The sequence below is a fragment of the Paroedura picta genome, chromosome 2 (assembly GCF_049243985.1).
Source record: "Paroedura picta isolate Pp20150507F chromosome 2, Ppicta_v3.0, whole genome shotgun sequence".
NCBI lineage: Eukaryota > Metazoa > Chordata > Lepidosauria > Squamata > Gekkonidae > Paroedura > Paroedura picta.
In genome coordinates this window covers 74403377-74423691 of record NC_135370.1, presented here as the reverse complement: position 1 = coordinate 74423691, position 20315 = coordinate 74403377, and the positions used below count along the sequence as shown (strand labels likewise).

Sequence of the window (20315 nt, the reverse complement as noted above, 5' to 3'; positions counted from 1 at the left end):
GGACTGGAAAGATCTGTGTTCTACTTTCCTCTCTGCATGAAATTTGTTGGGTGACCTTGGGCCAGCCTGACCTTCCTCAAAGCATTGTCATGAGGATATGATGGAGGGAGACCCATGTTCATTGCTCTGAGCTCATTGAAGGAAGCACAGGATAAACATGTGACAGATGGAAGGTCTGACTGTGGTTGGCAAAGTCATGAATCATGAGCAAGTTGTACTATAGGATGGGCGAGACTTGTCTTGACAGTAGTGCATGCAAAAAGGATCTGGGTGTCTTAATATACTAGACACTAAACATGAGTCAGCAGTGTGACTCAGTAGCTAAAAAGGCAAACAGGATTTTGGGTTGTATTAAAAGAAGAAGAGTGTCCAGATCATATGAGGTGATGTTACTACTTTACTCTGCTCTGGTAAGACCTCAGTTGGAGTAATGTGTTCAGTTTTGAGCACCACAACTGAAGAAAGATGTAGAGAAACTGGAACATGTCCAGAGGAGGGCTATGAAGAGGGTGAGGGGTTTGGAGACCAAGTCCTATGAGGAAAGGCTGAGGGAGACTGGTCTGTTTAGCGTGGTGACTGCATGTGGAGGAGAGAACGCGATTTTATGAACTTAGGCAGATTATGAGTGGGTGGGCAGGAAGGGATGTGCCAGTGTTGGTCTCTTGTGGCCCTTCCTTGCATACCCAGGGAATTGCTGGTCACTACTGCGGGATGGTAGGTGAAGTTCCTCCAGGCCAGGCTGGATTTTGGAGATTTTTGGTGTGTGTGTGTGGGGGGGGGGAATCACTGGGGGACACAATTGAGGACACTGTGGGTGGGTAGGTTGTGAGTTCCTACATTGTTCAGGGGGCTGGACTAGATGACCCTGGAGGTCCCTTCCAACTCTATGATTCTATAATGGTCAAGGACTCCGGGGGACTGCCTCAGATGGATCAGGTATCTTTTCTTACTTGCTACCACCTGGCACTGGACACAGAAGAGGAGGAGGTTGTGGGTGGGTGTAGAGAAGACATAGCATCATTGCCCTTTTCTCTGGCCCTGTTCCTGTGCCATGAATAGCAGCAGGGCACCCAGAAACTTAGCAGGTGAAGCTTTTCCCAGAACAGATACAAGGGATAGGAAAAGTGGCTGCATATCGGACAACTGTTAAAAGAACTGAAAGAGAACAAAGGTGAAAACTCCAAGAATCTGGTGCAGCCACACAGGAGTCCCTAGGGCTTAGGAACAGAAAACTTATGAACCTTACCTGGCATGTGCACCATACGGCACTGGCAGTTCCGCACCACAGCTTCTTTCTCGCATTGCAGCCTGCAAGCGGCAATGCTGTAGGTCTCATAGCCAGGCAGAATCTGTTCCCCCTTGACGCTGGCCCGACAGCTTCCCCAAGGCTGGGGCAAGTATGTAAGCTGCAAGATATGGGTGGTGGGGGAGACATAAGTGCCAAGAGAAAGTGGTACCCAGGCTGACAGAGAACTAGGGAGGGCTCTCCCAGGGCAGCTCAGGCTTCATCCAGACCCATTTTCCAGTCAAGCTCTCCAGACCTCTATGCTGTGCCAGGAATATCCTAGAGTTACTGGGTTCCTGCCCTGATCAGCACAGAAGTTCAGTCCCATTCCATACTAAGATTGGAAATATAGCTAAATCTGGTTTTATGGATCTGCTTGACATTTCAGGGTCAAGAATCCACATTTTCTACTCCCACCAAGAGAAACAGAATTATTCTCGTACCATTTTTGTTGTGGCCTTGAAACAGGAAGTGACTGTCAGTGCGAGAGAGTGGCTAGAGTGCCAGGTTAGGGCTCTTTTCCAGCCTCACCTACCCCACAGAGTGGTTGTAATGAGAATGGGAGAACCCCCTGTGCTCTTCTTGGAGGAAAGGTGGGATAAAAACGTGATAGATGGAACTGGATGTTTATTTGAAAGGACATTCCTCCAAGTTCAGTGATCCTTACTCCCAGGAGATTTGGACGTGGTTCACTGCAATAAAGGGCATCATTGAGCCCAGATATGTCTCTGCCTACTACAGAACATTATGACATCCCACTGCTCCCGGAAGGGCCACAGTGTGCTTCAAAACTGTCAGTTTAACATCATTTTAACTGACTTATTCATAAAGGATGCTGGCAATTTCAGTTTTGCGAGGTATTGAGAGTCCAGTGTTAGGAGACACTAGTATTTCTTGAACTACATTTCCCCTGATTCCTTGGGGAAAGGAATGCTAATTAAGCCTGTTAAAATTTGTAGGGTAAACACAACTGCTATGTTAGAAAATAAACGTGAATAAAACCACAGCAGGTTTGCAAACACGTCAGTGTTTCCATCCAAATGGCATTAGAGTTAACTGAAATAGAGTACAGTTGATTGAATGGCATCACAAAGTGTCAGTGTCACGTATTGCTCTAACTTCTGCTGTCAGATGCTAGTTTGTTTAACTCCTTGTTAAGCAATTGGTTTGATTAAAATGCCCACTCTAACCCACCGCATTATCCTCTGGCTGAAGTCCATTGTAGCAGTGTTTTCCTGGCTTCTGTGGAATGGACCAGGGGAAGGAGAGATGTCTTAGCTTAGTCCCACTAAAACAGCACCAAGAACCATCCTTCCTCTCACTAGGTGGTCTGGATGGTTAAAACAGGCCAGGGGAAAATTCGATGCATTTCTGTTCCAATTAAATCCAAGGCTAGATCCAGAGAGATTCCCTTGTTAGGATGCTGGCCTAACTTTTAATAATTAAGTTAGGTTAAGATAACGATCTTGCCTCCAACACCTCCGAGGGGGATTCCAGGGAAAGAGCCGTTCAATGCTTTATCCTTGTCTCATTCGGTGTGGCTCATTGCCTGTATCTGCTATCTTGTTACTGTTTGAGGCACATCTCCCTACTTCACCCTTAACCATCCTCAAACAATCTCCAGGTGTGCTTTGCCTGCAGATGAAGCTTTTGCTTCCCTGCCCTATCTCCCTTACCCGCTGCTCCTGGCAGGACACAAAGGTCTGGAAACCTGGGGAGACTCCAAAGCCCAACTGGTGGATGTAGGGGGGCTCATCCTGACTGTGGATCTGTACCCGGATTCCAGCTTCAAATGATGTCTCATCTACAAGGAAGAAATGGGAGTCCTGGTGAGAGTTCTGGTCTGCCAGACCTTAGTGGAAGAAATTTATCCATATAAATCTATGACCGCCATGCCTTCTCCTGCATCCATATGTCTCCATCTCTCCCAGCCACTGGAGGGGCTGCTCCTTATTGCCTTATCAAGATAATCAATTTGTTACCAATATCACACACCCTTATAAAACACATAGGTTAAGTTATATGACCATTTTTGAAATTATCATAGTCAGGATCACCAGTCTAAACACACCAGAACATCAGATTCTTATGTGTCCGTTGTGATTCATATGCAAGCTAATAAACTGGGTAACATGCCTGTGTTTGTAAATTCATTTTCAGTATCTGAAATACAGTAATAATTGGATCCATATGGTTTAGAGATCCTTTTCCTAAGCCATTTTCCCCTCCCCTTCAACTCTTACGCTGAACAGAGAAGAGTTGTTTTTATACCATTTTTCACTACCCAAAACAGTCTCAAAGTGGCTTACAATTGCCTGCCCTTCCTCTCCCCACCACAGACACTCTGTGAGGTAGGTGAGGTTGAGAAAGCTCTGACAGAACTGCTGTAAAAACAGATCTAACAGAACTGTGACTTGCCCAAGGTCACCCAGTTGGCTGCATGTGGAGGAGCGAGGAATCCAACCTGGCTCTCCAGATTAGAAGCCTCCGCTCTTAACCACAACACGAAACTGGCTCTTGCCACTGCACCTTCTTGAGAGACCCCCATTACTTATCTTCAACCTGCCCCTGCCACCAGCAGCCACCCAGCTGAACATCCATAGCCTTTGGTGCTGTCAGTGACGCCTAGGAAGCCTCTGGAGCTTCCTCCCTTCGGTCTCTTCTCTTACTAGTCTCTCTCCAAATGGGCAGGTATTCCTCCTGCTGGATGTCCAACATGATCTCCAGCCCATTGCCCATTCCGCTCTGGCGGGTCACCCGTGGTTTGTTTCTGTCACCGTTGAATGTGTAGCACTTCCCATAGCGCGTGTAGACCTGCGGAGAAACAGGAGATTGATGAGAGGGGACTGTCAGGCTTAATCAAGCTTAACAAATAGCAGAAAAGCCAGGAGCAGAAAACATCCCTCTCATCTCTGCCAGGCTTATAGCGTTAAGACCAAAGCAGGCTTTCGGCCATTCTAGGTCTTGTCGCATTCACTGTCTTCAGTTGCATCATTTTTTTTAACCTTGTCCACAGAAAGTCAGCATGGTATAGTGGTTAGAGCAGCCTTTTTTCAACCTTTTGTCTGTGGAGGAGCCCCTGGAATAATTTTTCAAGCTTCAAGGAGGCCAAGAGGTGGTGTCAGCTGGCCACACCTTCCTGCCACCCCCCCCAAATGAAATGTCTCCAGAAATGACATCACTGCCCATGTTAGCAGGCAGAATTTAGGAGGGCTGAGGGGGGAGGGGCAAGTTTACAGCAGGAGTAGGTGTGCAGGCTCTGCCCCCCCCCCCAGCATAAAAACCAAGGCCCATTCTGCACATGTTCAATTGGCTTTTGCAGCTGGGTTTTCCTGTGCAAACCAGGAAAACCTACTTCTAAAGTGCATTATCTTACATGTGCAGAATGGGCCCATGAGTGAACTCACTCATGCTGGGAGGGGGAGGGGTGACAGGGAGCAATGGAAGCAGCTAGTTCCCTGGCTTGTGCCTGAGTTCATTAGGGCAAGAAAGGGGGTCCACGGACTCCTGCTTGGGAATCCCTGGGTTAGAGTGTTGACCTAGGATTCAAGAGATCCAGATTTGATTCCCAGCCTACTACGGAACCCCCAGTCTACCAAAGAAGCTAAGTGGGTCACACATCCTCAGCCTAGCCTGCCTCAAAGGTAGATAGACTTACTTCTGTTGTGTTAGGTAGGACAGATGGATTCATATTCAAGCCATATCTGAAAAAGTTAGCAGTGACTCGTAAAAGCTTGTATTTTGCCACCAATTTTGTTAGTCCTTAAGGGTCTATTGAACTCATGCTCTTTTCTGCTGCCTCACAGGGTTACTGCTGCAGGATAAAACTGAGGAAAGGTGACTAGTATAAGATCCTTTGGTTTCCACCACAGAGAAAGGCAGAGTATAAAAATAAATAAATAACAGAATAAATAAAATCTATCTCCCAACAGTCTGTCCAGCTACCTGGTTATTGTGATCCCACCTAGAGAGAAATCTGATGTGCTTCAGGGTGAGGAGTTTGGCAACCCCCTACCTGAAGTCCAGGAGGAGGAGAGAGACAAACACACAAATGCACATATTCTTTAGCAAATCAGGAGACATAGCTTGTGTCCCATAAGATGAAGTTGATAATCTGCATATGATCCTTGGAGAGGTAGGTGGTGAGGCGTATGTGTGAGACTGTACATTTCTCTGCAGAATCTCTGAAGCCCAGGTAATGTTTAAGATGGGAGATGACTAGAAGGGAACAATCCCCAAGTCCAGGGTCTTGTTTCACCAAACTTGTGATACCTTTCTAATATTCCCACGAAGTCTAACTTTTCTCCCAAAACAGCCTGCATGAGTATTCCCTTTTTTTGTGCTGTGTCAGGATATTGACCCCAGTGATTCTACCGCGTTGCTTCTGCCATCCCTGGGCTGACTCCAATTCCAGCAGGTCAGAGAGTAAGCTTATCGTGTCTCCTGAACCTCTGGGGATAAATCAGAATTATTTTCAGATCTGTTGTCTCTGTGGAGTCCAGATACAAACCTTGATCACCTCAGTTTGGTACTTTAATCAGAATTTACAGTTTATGTCAAAACAAGCAAGCGGTTTATGAAGGTAGATTATAGGTACAATAGGAATGTGCTTGAGTGACTAGAGAGAAGCAATATTGATTACCAAGATAATAAAAGTGAAATGGAAGCTTAGGCTATATTTCATGTTCATTCTCAAATGCAACTTTCTTAGCAGTACACTAACAGCAAAGTTTTGAATTGGGACTGCCACAGAATCAAAATGTACTGCAACAGCATTAGTCTTTCCTATGAGAAATGAACCTCAGATGGTTTTAGTTTTTTCAACTCAAGGCCTGTAATTCCTCCCAGCCAACAAGATTCCCCATCTATGATGATAAACACTATTTAACAAACATTCAAAATGTATGAGTTTAGAGAGAGAGAGAGAGAGAGAGAGAGAGAGAGAGAGAGAGAGAGAGAGAGAATGCCTTTATGGCTTCTTTTGTTGGCTTGCGCGGTGGAACAGGCCTGCAGTCCTATTTCACCTTGTCCTCCAAGGTTTTCCCAATATAAGAACCTTATATTTTTTTTCTCAGATAACCTGCAGCTACCACCTGATCTTTGTATGGAATTGCTTTCTGAGAGTCAGGACTCCCAGCTTCCCTTCCAAGTGCTGAAGCCTTGCCTCTGTGTCTCGCACTGCCCAGTGCCTGGTCACCATGGGGATAGTTTACTGCCTTGTGAGCCCCTGGAGGAACAGCCACTTGCTAAATGCAGGCCTAACCCTTGGCACTCCATTTAAAATAGTATGTCCAAGATGGTGGAAGTCTGCATGGTACACAGAGTCACTACTAGCACCAAAAACTATAAAGTATTTATTAAAAAGAAAACATTTAGAAGCCTACTTTGAGCACAGCACCAGATTGAGCATGAGATTCAAAATAAATGGATAAAATGCAATTCCTCTGTCCCCGTCTCTCTATGTGCCCTTATCATCAGATATCAGGCTCCTTAGCTTAGGAAGTTGCAGATTTCTTCATAGTTTCCATTACCTTGAAGCTTCCTTCAGCTGTCCAATCCTCAATTAAGAGTTCTGCTCTCATGGACTCAGCAACCCCAAGAGAGATTCCTCCTTGCTCCTCTGAGTTTTATCACCTCTCTTTTCCCCACCGGATGACTAGGGCCCATTCCTGAAGTCTCTCTAGTATTTAATGCTTCCAAATCTGCTTGCAGGGGCAGGAAGTCTGGCCATCCCATTGTCTAGACCTACTAGCATTTCATAAAGATGGGCTGAGAGAGGTCTGGAAAGCAACTGAACTGACAGTCCCTTCCTGTCTGTTTTCTCCCCAGAGAGAGAAGAAAACCTTTTAAAACTCAGAATGAAGGTTTTGCTCATGTAAATAATCCAAAAGGAAAAAAAAAAGATTTCTTCACAGTTTGTATAACACAGCTGGCGAGGAAATTATTTGGGATGGGTAAGGACTGAGAAAATGCAGTTCAAGTTGTGATTCATGGTCTGCCCAATTTGGGAACCACAGTCCTGAACTTTTGGGGCAAAAATGAACCAATTTGCTTAGTGAGTTTGATGACATGGTAGAATCTCCCCCCCCACACACACACACAAACTAGAGATTCCAAATTTGTAAAGGATCTCCAGCTGACTCTCCTCTATCTGCCCCCCCCCCCAATTTGGTGACGACTAGATTTATAGTGAGTAACATCCCTTATAACCACGATGGGGTAGTCACTGACCTGGAGCCAGACATCCTGGAATGTGAAGTCAAATGGGCCTTAGGAAGCCTGAGCAACAATAAAGCTAGTGGAGGTGACAGCATTCCAGTTGAACTATTCAAAATCTTAAAAGACGATACAGTAAAAGTGCTACATCCAATACGCCAGCAAATTTGGAAAACTCAACAGTGGCTACAGGATTGGAAAAGGTCAGTTTACATTCCAATCCCAAAGAAGATTATGCCAAAGAATGTTCGAACTACTGCACTATTGCACTCATTTCTCATGCTAGCAAAGTTATGCTCAAAATCCTACAAGCTAGGATCCAGCAATATGTGGACTGAGAACTTCCAGAAGTACAGGCAGGATTTCTAAGAGGCAGAGGAACTAGAGATCAAATTGGCAATATACGCTGGATCATGGAGAAAGCTAGGGAATTCTTGAAGAACATCTGCTTCATTGACTATGCTAAAGCCTTTGATTGTGAGGAGCACAACAAATTGTGGCAAGTTCTTAAAGAGATGGGAATACCAGAGCATCTTATCTGTCTCTTGAGAAACCTATATGCAGGTCAAGAAGCAACAGTGAAACCCGGGCATGGAATCACTGATTGGTTCAAAATTGAAAGAGTTTGGCAAGGCGGCATACTGCCGCCTTTCCTATTTAACTTGTACGCGGAGCACATCATGAGAAAGGCGGGGTTAGATGAGTCACAAATTGGGATCAAGATTGCAGGAAGAAATATCAACAACCTCAGATATGCACATAATACCACTCTATTGGCAGAAAGCGAAGAGGAACTAAAGAGCCTTTTGTTGCGGGTGAAGGAGGAGAGTGCAAAAGTTGGCTTGAAACTCAACATCAAGAAAACGAAGATCATGGCATTCGGCCCTCTCAATTCCTGGCAAATAGATGGGAAAGAAATGGAGGTAGTGACAGGGCTCCAAGATCACTGCAGATGGGGACTGCAGCAAAGAAAATAAAAGATACTTGCTCCTGGGGAGGAAAGCTATGGCAAATCTAGACAGCATCCTAAAAAGCAGAGACATCACTCTGCCAACAAAAGTGTGTTTAGTCAAGGCTATGGTATTCCCAGTTGCAATGTATGGCTGCGAAAGTTGGACCATAAGGAAGGCCGAGCGTCAAAGAATTGAGGCTTTTGAACTCTGGTGTTGGAGAAGACTCTTGCGAGTCCCTTGGTCTGCAAGGCGAGCAAACCAGTCAGTCCTAGAGGAGATCAGCCCTGACTGCTCCTTAGAAGGCCAGATCCTGAAGATGAAACTCAAATACTTTGGCCACCTCATAAGAAGGAAGGACTCCCTGGAGAAGAGCCTAATGCTGGGAGCGATTGAGGGCAAAAGAAGAAGGGGGCGACAGAGAATGAGGTGGCTGGATGGAGTCACTGAAGCAGTTGGTACAAATTTAATTGGACTCCGGAAAAAGGTAGAGGACAGGAAGGCCTGGAGGATCATTGTCCATGGGGTCATGATGGGTTGGACACGACTTCGCACCTAACATACATAAGATTTATGGGGTTTGAGTTATGGGTCCCTAAATAAGGTGCCCCCGTCTTCTATCATCCCCTCCCCCCCCCCCAAAAAAAACAAGGGTAGCAGAAGCGCAGCAGAACAGAATTAAAGAATCTCTGCAGTGGGGGCAAGGAAACCATGCCTACAACTCCCATAGCCCTTTCCCAGAGCTGAGACACTGCAACACATTCTTCTACTTTGCAGAGAAAAGGAAACGCCTTTCAAGCTGGCTAGCCAGCCCCAGATCTCCAAAGGCAGTCTTGGAATGACAGAAAGGCATACATGACAAGACTTCTCACAGGGGCTCCCCAAAGTAATCCCACAGCACCTTGGTGGGCCCCAGGCCCCACTAGACAAGTGAGGGAAGCATGCCCACAACTCTTACAGCACCTTACCCCCCCCCCCCCCAACTGGGCTGAAATACGCAGGTCCAAGGGACATCCATCAACCATGGTGAATTCCTCTACAGTATGGAGAAATAGAAACACCTGTTATGCTGGCCAGGACATCTAAAGGTAAAGGTAAAGGTATCCCCTGTGCAAGCACCGAGTCATGTCTGACCCTTGGGGTGACGCCCTCTAGCGTTTTCTTGGCAGACTCAATACGGGGTGGTTTGCCAGTGCCTTCCCCAGTCATTACCGTTTACCCCCCAGCAAGCTGGGTCCTCATTTGACCGACCTCGGAAGGATGGAAGGCTGAGTCAACCTTGAGCCGGCTGCTGGGATTGAACTCCCAGCCTCATGGGCAAAGCTGTCAGACGGCTGCCTTACCACTCTGCGCCACAAGAGGCTCCAGGACATCTATTATTCTCCAAAGGCAGTTTTGGAACAACAGAAAGGCAGAGAAAACAAAATTTCTGACAGGGGCTCTCCAAAGTAATCCCATGACAGCTTGGCAAGCACCTCAGCCACACCAGACAAGCAAGGGAAGAGTGTCCACAAGCCTCACAGATCCAGAGCCCACCCATCAACAGATGTGGATCTGGCCAGGCCACCTCCAAGTCTCCAAAGGTAGGTTCAGAATGACAGAAAGACAGACATCCCCACAGGAGCGCCACAAAGTTGCTTCACGGCAGCTTGGCAAGCACCCATGGCAAGCCCTGGAACCCACTGAGGCATACCTACAATGCTCCTCGGCCCCCTCAGGACCAAACACAGAAACTCTGATTATTCACCTTTAGCAGAACACATTGTACAGGACTGGAAAAGCTGGGAGGACGGACAGCTGCTTTCTGGCACTGGGTTGGAGGGGCACAGAGGGGTGTACTTGAGGCAGGAGCAGGAACAAGGAATCGTGTGGAAGGGAAGGATGTCTCCCCCATCCCCACCCCAATCATTGCTATTTGACTCCTTCTCTCCATAGAGCGTTAACAACTGCTGGAATCTGGGCAATGCTAAAAACCTTTTTGTCTCTGTGGAGAGCCTCAGGAACCGATCAGAGAGAGGAGGGTCTGAGACCCCTGGGTAAAGCACTTCTAGGAGCAGGCTCCTGTGAGCTGGCAGGATCAATCTGGTGCCCAGAAATGAAGACCTGTGGTATTGGGGGAGGCAATGGAGGACTTTTCTCCCCCCACCTTTGTACCCACTTTTACCCTATGTCACGGTGATGCTCACAATCAGAAGGGTTGGGAGGTATAAAATGTGGGTCCTCAGGCAATTCACCCAGTACCTATGCCCTTTTGCTTGGTGTGAACAAAGAGTCCACCTAACATGCCCAAGCCCCAGCAGATGGGATGAGTCCACGATCAGGAAGGAATGTGCTCTGCTGATCAGTTTTTAACAAGTCCCCTGTCTCTCTGTGTAAACTGCCAACAACCAACAGTGAGAGAGTGTGGAGTGAGATGAGAGGGTGTGTATATAATCCTGATCTCCTGAGTAGAACTCTGTTATTGGGAGCCAGCAATGCCTTAGCAGATTGGGGAGGGCTCCTATTGGTGTTTTGTAAACAGTTTAATTGAGCCGAGACAGTCTGTCTGGAAATATATCTATTCATGAACCACCATAAATAGAACCAAAGTTCATGGAATCTGCATGCCGGTCACTGTTTCATGAATATTGCTATATGAACCACAAACCCAGGAAAATTTGTCCCAAACTTTACTTTGTAAGTGGGTTTGTGCCCAATCCCTAGAAAGGGCTCAGATTCAGTCTGTGCCATTTCCAATTAAAGGGTCTCAAGAAGTAGTGGTAGGACACACTTTCTTGAGCCCAAGATTGTGCAGAGCCAACTCTGAGCTAGCTGGACCAGCAGTATTAAACAAACTTATATGTTGAAATGTACTGGACATAATAAAAGCAATCTTTACCTAATCCCATTTACCCTGGGCAGGTAGGTATTTGGCAGTAATATTTCTGGGGAGATAGGTGGCCGTGAATAGCCACAGAGGCCCCTCAGGATGTCACAATCACTTGGTGTTATTATGAAATTGTGTGGAATTCTTATCAGAGCAGCAAACTCCTCCACAGCAGCAGTATCACTGTGCCTGCCTCTCTCTGGATCTGGGAATGAGTTGTGTAGTGATCAAGAACATGTTGCAATGGTCTGGATCATAAATGAAGGATTCTTTTATCTCCCAGAGGCAGGGAGATTGGATGGGGCCCCAGGCATCTCAACAGTTAAGGTCCAGAATGTGGGGGGACCACCCTCAATTTCCAAGGTGGCAGTCCATTGCCCTGTGCCTGCGTCCTTAGGGCACCTAATAAAATTGCATCCTTTTATTCTGGAATAAATATTCATTGGATCGTACCACACAATTCAATTTGCTAATGCAAATGAAAATCACAGCCCTCTCTAATAGACATGCATTGGAAAAAAAATAAACAAACCTCCTTTTTACAGCTCATCTTTTCCACTGCATATACGAAGGGAGATTAAAGTATTTCAGGGGTTAACCAAGTGGTTCTACGGGCTCCTGACTGTGCCTCCTTGCAGCCCTTTACCTCTCCTCCCCAGGACAGAGTAGAGAATGGAAGCCACTCACAGAGGTGAAATCTTGGGGCCCACAAGGCTTGCCCTGAAAGTGGCACTCCAGTAGCATGTCCTCTATCTGGTGGCCCAGACGGTGGAAGAAGCTTTCCATTGTGTGTGGCGAGAAGCGTGGGGGCAGGAACCGCGAGTAGTTGGCTAGGTAGCGAAGCCACGGGCGTTGCTCTTCTGGCAGCTCCTCCAGGACCGTCGGCAGCAGCGAGTGGTTCTCGTAGGTCAGCCCCAGCCAGCGTCCTACTGAATACAGATCAGGCCTTGTGAGCTGCAGGAAGCGTGCCGGGTTGTAGTTGCAGAAGGTGACTGCAGGGAAGTGCAGCCGTGGGGCCCACAGCATGTGTGCCCTGGTGTGGACTGGCTTGGAGCGCAGGTATTGCACCCGGTTGGTCGACCATGTGCACAGCAACCCCAGGGACGCCAAGATGGCCCCGCTCCAGAAGAGGCGCTGTGTCCATGACTGCCGCCGTGAGCCCATGTAATGCAGCCCGTGAAGCTTGGTCAGGCGCAGGAAGCGGGCGGTGACCTGGGTCAGGGAGCCATCCATTCTGGGCACAGGAGGAGACCCATCTGGGCAGCAGGACAGTGTCATCTTCAGCAGCTGGGAACCGCCGGGTTCAACAGATGCTGCTGGGAAATGTGGACCCTTGAAGTCAGCTCTGCCTGCAGGCTTTTCCCAGGGGAAGCCAAGATCCTTGTCTGCAATGTTTTGCTTTCTGCAGGGAACCCACAGTCCCCTGCACCGTGTGCCAATTGTGTCAAGAGCTCCTGGCTGCTCTGTGATTAGAGAGGGGCGGGGCAGATCCCCACATCAACACCATCCCCTTGCCCTTAATTCCTCCATCATCCTTGCCCATCTCAGGCTGAAGGTGCCAGCAGACAGTTCTCTGTTCCCAAGGGGGGAGCGGGGAGGATGCATGGATCATCCCACATGCTTTGCACGTTTAATTAAGAGCACGAAATCATGTTTGGGTTTGCACTCAGCAAATACCTGCCAGTCAGGGCCTCTTTAGAAAGCACACCAATAACTTGTGCCCTATGCATTAACAGACTGAACGGCAACAAGGTTCGTGTCTAAATTACTAGGTCTGAGCACTAAATCCCTGGCTTGCCGGCTCCAATGGATACTGTGCCTGCCTGTCAAAATCAAATCTCCTGCGACCCTGTCAAATAGAATCTAACCTTAGCTAATCCCCTCAATACTTCTCCCTCCCCATTCCTGCGATGCAGGGCCCAGAGATCCCCCCCCCCCGCATGTTATGCACCAGAATCACAGCTGACAGCACCCTTTAATCCGTGGCACTTTCAACATGCAGAGGTGGAGCATTTGCAGTGGTCAAAGGGAACCACCGGCAATTTATTGCAGCTACCATGACAGCATTGAAGCTTTTGTTTGCTAGTGCTACACAGTGGCAACCTCGCTACTGGGCCGCCTCTCCAAGATCAGTCAGAGCAGACGGCTGAGTTCTCAGCACCTCCCTGAGGAATGTCAAGAGCCAGACATGATTTCTGCCCATTCAGTTGAGTAGCTCAAGGACTGTGTGGTGAAGCACACAGATCCTCAACAGTGTGTGCTGCCTGTGCTCCTACGACACTCAAAATAGAATATTGCAGCCCGAGAGCGGCTGGGATGGAATGCTGCACTTTGAGAGCACTCCTCTAGAGAAGCCAGAGCGGACAGAGGCATGCTGGGAATCCAGCCCCCGTAGGCCCTCTGCTATTATGGGCTGGAACACTGAATTATGGGAATGACGTCCCATTTGTTTGGGATCTGATTAGCCATGGTGGCTAAATGGAACCTCCATGGGCTAAGGCATTGTACCTTGGAATACCAGTATTGGGGGAGAGCACAGGAAGAGGAGTGTGGCTCTGTTTTCTGCTTATAGCTGGCCATTGTGCAAAACAGGATGCCAAACCAAGTAGACCACTGATATAATCTGCCAGAGCGCATGTTTTTAAACTGCGTCATCCCTGTCATCCAAACTGAGCATAGCACACTGAGATTGTTGTGTCCATAGTCCACACTCCATGTTCTCACACTCCATGTTCTCATTCATTGTGATAGATCTTGGGCTTGTGTTCTCCAGCCTCCAGGATGGATTGCTGCTCGTTGGATTTGTGTCATTCACGGCTGAGAACAAAGTGTTGCATGCTGCAGTCTCTCTCTGTAGGAATTAGGGCAGGCTGTTGCATTCTGGGATTGCTGGCTCTATGTTCAAAGTAGTGAATCCTTAACACTGGACTGCACCATTCTAAGAAGGCCTAAGGAACGTAACACAGTATGTTGTCATGCCTCAACCATCTAAACTTGCTCTTAACAGAGAGCACATTGCTAATGGCTTAATTCAGAGAACAAGCCCCCATACCTCTTACCTTAGTCCTATCAAAGTTCTGCAGGCTCAGTAAAATGGGGCTCTTCCACCAGGCCTATGGCTGAGACCAGGGGAGCCTAAAGTACCATGGGCCGCCCTCCATTTCCTTCTGGGTTGCTGGCAGAAGGTGTGAAGGGGGTGGGGATGGGGGTTTTAAATAGTATTTGATTATAATTTCAGGATTATAATAGATTTTACTGAATGTGTTTTATCATTGTGGACCACCCCGAGCCCATAGTGGAGAGATGGTATTGCAATTTATTATTAATATTATTATCAGCTGCTGGAGTGTACGCTACTCCCCTATCCTTTCCTCTTCACCTCTTAATAATTGGGGGAGGGATGGGATTTTTAGCCGCCATGTTAGTAGACTGATATTTTAATGGGAATTTTAATGGGATTAGTTGTTGTGACCCGCCTCGAGCCTATCGGGAGAGGCGGGAAATAAATATAATAATAATAATAATAATAATAATAATAATAATAATAATAATAATAAATTCCATTTATAAGTTGCCCTTCCTCATGGCTCAGGGCGGGTCACCCAATTTAAAATACACAGATAATATAAAAACAAGAAGTGTCAATAAAATCACCGCTACAGTAATTTAAAAGAACTTTCCGTTATTTGGTTGTTCTTGTCCCTCCCAGAGGCTCTGGGGTGGCTGCCTGCCAGCTTGCCCCCTGTCTAGTTTGCAGGTTGCCTAACGAGCCCTTCCTGATTACACACTCCACTCATTACCGCCCTAATTCTGCATCACAATTAATTGTGGTAATTAATAAATATTGATTACAGCCAACAATTGGAGCTGATCTCCCTCTGTAATTAAACCCTGGAGGCACCAGCCCCTTCTGCCTCTGACCTTCCTTTCCCCTTCAGGCGGAGGGAGAGGCATTCCCTTCCCCTCCCGTCCTCTGGGCTGAGGGGGGCCAGCTCCAAGGAGACCTAGGGTCTTGTTCACCCACTACCAAGAGGTATGGGGCATTGGCAGATCATTGGGCCAGGGGCCTGTTTTTAAACAGTTGTCCTAGACTCCACAGGCTGCCAACTTCTCCTCCTGACAGGGCTCTGGTGCCTGTGAGAAGTGTGCTGTAAGCCGAGATTTGGGCTCTTCAGCTGCTGGACTCCTTGTCAGGCAGTCCTTAAAGACAAAGGAGCTTTGTCAGAGACAAAACTCACCAATCCTGCTTTCAACATTAAATTAGGTCTGCCTCTTCCCTTTGACAGAGTCTTAAGGGGATATTCTTTACCAAATGATATTTACTTCCATGCCATGGAATGCTTCAGTAAACCATTTCCACACATTAAGCCTCTCTTTAAATATACAGGACATTTTTCTCCGTGTCTGTTGTCAACCCTAAATAGTGTAAAATGGGAAGGATGCCACCATTTGGAATAGCAGGACACTTTTGAAATATTTTTTAGACGTATGCTGGATATGCTTTAAAGATAAAATAGAAGAGGAATTCTGTAGCTCCTCAAAAAAGTAACACACCTACTGTAGCTTCTGCTATTCTGGGCTCACCCCATGTTGTGAGATGCAGATTGTATCTGCTGGCTGGGGTTCATGTCCAAGACAGTTTATTTAGAATATATATACTTTTTAGTCTGGAAGCTGCCACAGGACTTCTCTTTGGTTTCCTTGCATCAGACTACCATAGCTTGGGTTGCCAGCTCTGGGTTGGGGGAAAGGTGGAGATTTGGGGAGGGGAAGAGACTTCAGTGGAGAGCCAGTGTGGTATAGTGGCTAAGAGCAGCAGACTCTAATCTGGAGAACCAGGGCTGATTTCCCTCTCCTCCACAAGAAGCATGCTGGGAGACCTTGGGCCAGTCACACTCCTCTCACAGCCCCATCCACCTTACAAAGCACCTATTGTGGGGAGAGGGAGGGAAGGCGATTGTAAGCTGCTTTGAGGTGCCTTAAGAAAAACATGGTATAAAAACCAGCTCTTCTCTTTAGAATGCCATAACCTTCCAAAGAGGCCATTTCTCCAGATAAACTGATTTCTGGAGATCAATTGTAATCCCAGGAGATCTCCAGACACCATCTGGAGGTTGGCAACCCTAAACATAGCAAACCCTCTGGGATGCTTCTAGCATATGTCTACGGTGCATTAAAGATGATATCGTAGGCACTGGGCACCGCATATAGAGGTACAGCAGAGTAAATGCACTGGCTCTGCCAAGCCTATGAGGGTCACCCTAATAACAACAACAACAACAACATGCATGCCAATTGTATGCAAAATGATTAAATCTCACAACTGGGAATGCTGGAAAACCTGCCTTCCCAGTCAATGGACAATGCCTACATGCACACATTTGGTATGCATATAGGACACTGTGCCCACGTGAGGTGAATGTGCAAAAGTGTAGAGGGGGCAAGGCACTTCATCCCATTTTTCCCAAGTACATGTTGGCCTTATACTCCCATGTGCTGTGTGTAGTGCACAGGCCAACGTGTGAATGTCACAAGCACTATATAGACCTGCTTGCCAAGGAACTCTGATTGGCTGCAGCTCCCTGTCACCTTTGTTTGTTTCTGGGTACTGATTCCAATATGAAAGCAGCTGATATTTAGCTTTGTTTCATCTGCACCAGACCCTGCTGGGGCCCAGTCTTTACAGTAGCGCTAGCGACTTCAGGAGGGCTGTCCATTTTGTGCCGACTGGCACTTGGCTTCTGGGGCACTGGGTTGCATTTAAACTTTCTCCGTCAATGTAAATTTTCTCTGTTTCTGGGACTGCAGACCTTGCTATGTCATCCCCCCATCCCTTAATCAGCATTGCCTTGCATATTTGCATCAGCTCGCTCAAAGAGACTCTAGGGAATTGGATACGGTTTGTGCTGAAAAGGGATGGGCATGTTGAGGCAGCATCACAAAATGGATGGGTTCCAGAGTTAGGAAGCAGATCAGTTTCACTTCCAATAAACAGAACATTCTGGTGCTTGCCTAGATATCAGGAAAGACATTAGCAAGGTGCCTAGGCAGCACAGAGTATATAGTGCAAAGTATTTGTTTTTGTTCGAAAGGGCAAAGGAACGAGAGGAAGTTAACCAGGAAGAGGAACACTGTGAGATCCCTATCTAAAACAGGGAGGTTTGTACCTCTTCACCAAGTTTACGGAAAACCCAAGGATTAGCCTCCCTTATTTACATTTTTAAAACTTTATGGTGCAATGGAATAGTCACATTTCAAGGCATCCAGTTAAGGAAGGAGGCCCTACAATGCTAATTGTGGGATGGAATTCATTTAATAATATCCCCCTTACTTGGTGCAGAATTCTATTTCTTATTTTTTATCTTTGCCAAGAATTACTTTCTGTACCTTGTCCAGACAATCCACCCCTCTACCTTAATGGCTGAACCAGCAGCTTCAGAGGGTTTTCTTTAACGTTTCTTGAAAGAGAATCCCCCAAATCACTATCCACGGTGTTCAGTGGCTTCTTTTGATGTGGTAGCCTGTTAGAATTCTAACCTTGTTGGGTATGGCAGTTTGGTAGGAAAGTAGCTTATGTTTTAGATCCTGCCACTGGAAATAGCTAATTTGCCCCGCATGCTTTGAGAATGAATGACTGTGCCTGGTCTCATTGTCTCTGCTGCTAGGTTTCGAGGTCTTTAGGAACAGAGAAGAGGCTTGAGTTCCAAAAAGACGTCTCTCTACATTGCCCAGGGCTGCGCCTGCAATAGTTCTCTGCCCAGAAAGACTCTTGTCAATTTATATCCATGATGCAACTTGGAATGCAATGTGGGAAGCAGCTGCTTTTGAGCAGGATTCCTGGACTTCAAAACCATTCCTTCTCGTTCCAATGCAAGGGAAGCTTATTGCCTTGGCAAGCCCTGTCTGTGCCTACTAACATTCATGAGGCAGCCAGCTTGTTTGTTTTTATACTGCTTTAATCCAAGACCTGCTTATAATTTATTTACAGAGAGTACATGTGCTTATTTGCCTGCATTGCCCAACATCTTCCTAAAATACTGCTGATCACACCATCCTCATCTTCATCCTCATCCCACCAAGATATTATATGCTGTTTAAGGGCGGTTTGGGCATAATCCATTTTAACTCTGGTCTGGTATCCTTCCTATTTTAACACTAAGTAATGGAAACAATATCTCTTCGCTCTTTCCGGCTGTCTTTGAGCAACTTGACTGGACTCGAGTTATGAATTTGGTGCTCTTGAAACTAGGGTGTAGTCTGCACGGGGCTTTTCTCCCAGTCCCAGTTCAAATGAATCCCTCCTGTCTACACTGAATTCGATTTGCATTCTGATTTTGGGTGCTTTAAATTTTCCCTCTGCAACATGCATGATTGATCCAGAGTGGCCCTACTTCCCCCCCACAATATCCAGAAGTGGATATAACCCTCAATGTTTGAAAACCCGGCATCAGGAAGTGTGCAAATTTTTGCTTTTTTCGAATAACTCTCTTCTCCATGCCTCACAGCAAAGCAGTCTTCCCTGATTGGCCAGGGCATCAGTTCAAAGACTTCCTGGTTCCCAGTTGCAAGGCTTCTCTTAAAGCAGTGGTTCTCAACCTTCCTAATGCCACATCCATTTAATACAGTTCCTCATGTTGTAGTGACCCCCAACCCTAAAATTATGCAAGTGTTCTTTCACAGAAATTAAACCGAAACTGACCAATGGCGTGAAGATCCATTGTTCATGATTGTATATAAATTGTTTTTTTCCCGGGGTTTCTCAGTTCAGCTCTGCCTCTTGTCCTGCTGATCTGCACCACCACCTGGAGCACCTGGCAGGAGACTGCGCTGCACTGGAGGCACTGCTGGAGCGGCTGGCAGCCAAACACGGGCGCCTGCAGGAGGAGTGACAACAGTGGCAGAACGCCATCCCGACCAAGCTGCACACCCAGTGAAAGGGTCCTTTAACCCCTAAAGGGGTCCCAACTCCCAGGTTGAGAACCACTGCCTTAAAGTGACTGTGCTCCAGAAGCCCTAACTTCTCTCAGCAGAGATTTGCTTCTTGGTTTCCCCCCCCCTCCTCTGCTGTCTTCAATCTGTTGGAAGAGACAATGTCTGGTGTACAAAGAGAAGAAGAGAAGAAGACCCTGAACGGGGCAGCAGGAAGACTGTTAGATAGGTCAGAGCATTCAGGACTTTCTATCTGTTAATTTTGCTTTCTTGTCTGTCCCTAGATTGCTACTCTTAGGGCAATTTCCTCCTTCTTCTTGGAAGCTTCTCCCCTCTCTCTCTTCTTAGGTAGCCATGTAGACAGACGCCTGTCCCTATCTCTCCTCTGCACTGTCACAGCATGTCATTCCATAAATAAATAATTTTATCTCCTTTATCCTAAAATACAGCGTGTGCATATCTATGACTTATTTACTCTGCTAACACAATCCCAACTCCATCATACAAAAAAAGAAAGAGGCTCCTGCTGCACTTGGCCCCCCCACCGTACCCCCGTTCTAAGCTTCCCCAATTGAGTGGATTTTACCTTAATTAGATTTATATTCAGCCCAGGCTCTGCTGGACCACTCAAAATTGCCTTTGCTCATGGTGCCAATGCCTAAGGCAATCAGCAGGTGGCAGCACCTGCAAGGAGATAGAACTGTCCCACTTGCATCTATCCTAATATGTGCCACCCCCTCCCCCACTTCCAGGTTGTTTGCCTTGCAAACTGAGTGCATTCACACACATCAGGGAATTTTGAAGTTGCATCTTTTGCCAGTTCACTGTGTACACAAACAGTTTCTCACATTAGATTCATATTTATGCACAGGCATGACTCACAGTAGCTCCCTGTCCAAGTAGTAATTTCAAACATGGTGGTTATGCCACATGGATTCATGGTGTACTTTGTTCAAAGGTCACACTTGAAATGGCTCCCATTTAGAGTAGCTAGCCCAAATTGTAACCCTGGTAATCTCAGAGGCAGTTTTAGACAGACTCAGGTTGGCTCCAGCAGATCTCTTTCCAG

The 20315-nt window shown here is 46.8% G+C and overlaps 1 protein-coding gene across 6 annotated transcripts in view; it reads right to left on the bottom strand.

Moving 5' to 3' along the window:
• The window catches only part of ASIC4 (acid sensing ion channel subunit family member 4), a 248046-nt gene that overhangs the window by 21219 nt on the left and 206512 nt on the right, over nucleotides 1–20315 (bottom strand). For 5 of the 6 annotated variants that reach the window (XR_013228195.1, XR_013228194.1, XM_077320812.1 and 2 more), the window contains 3 exons: nucleotides 3955–4099; nucleotides 2962–3089; nucleotides 1247–1406 (listed from right to left, as the gene is read on the bottom strand). Coding sequence is in view for 4 of the 6 variants with exons in the window: in XM_077320812.1 (XP_077176927.1) it covers nucleotides 1247–1406; nucleotides 2962–3089; nucleotides 3955–4099 (433 nt within the window). In the remaining 2 variants the exon portion in view is untranslated. Of the gene's footprint in view, nucleotides 1–1246; nucleotides 1407–2961; nucleotides 3090–3954; nucleotides 4100–12004; nucleotides 12596–20315 lie in introns of those variants that run through there. The other variant, XM_077320813.1, reaches the window with a different exon arrangement.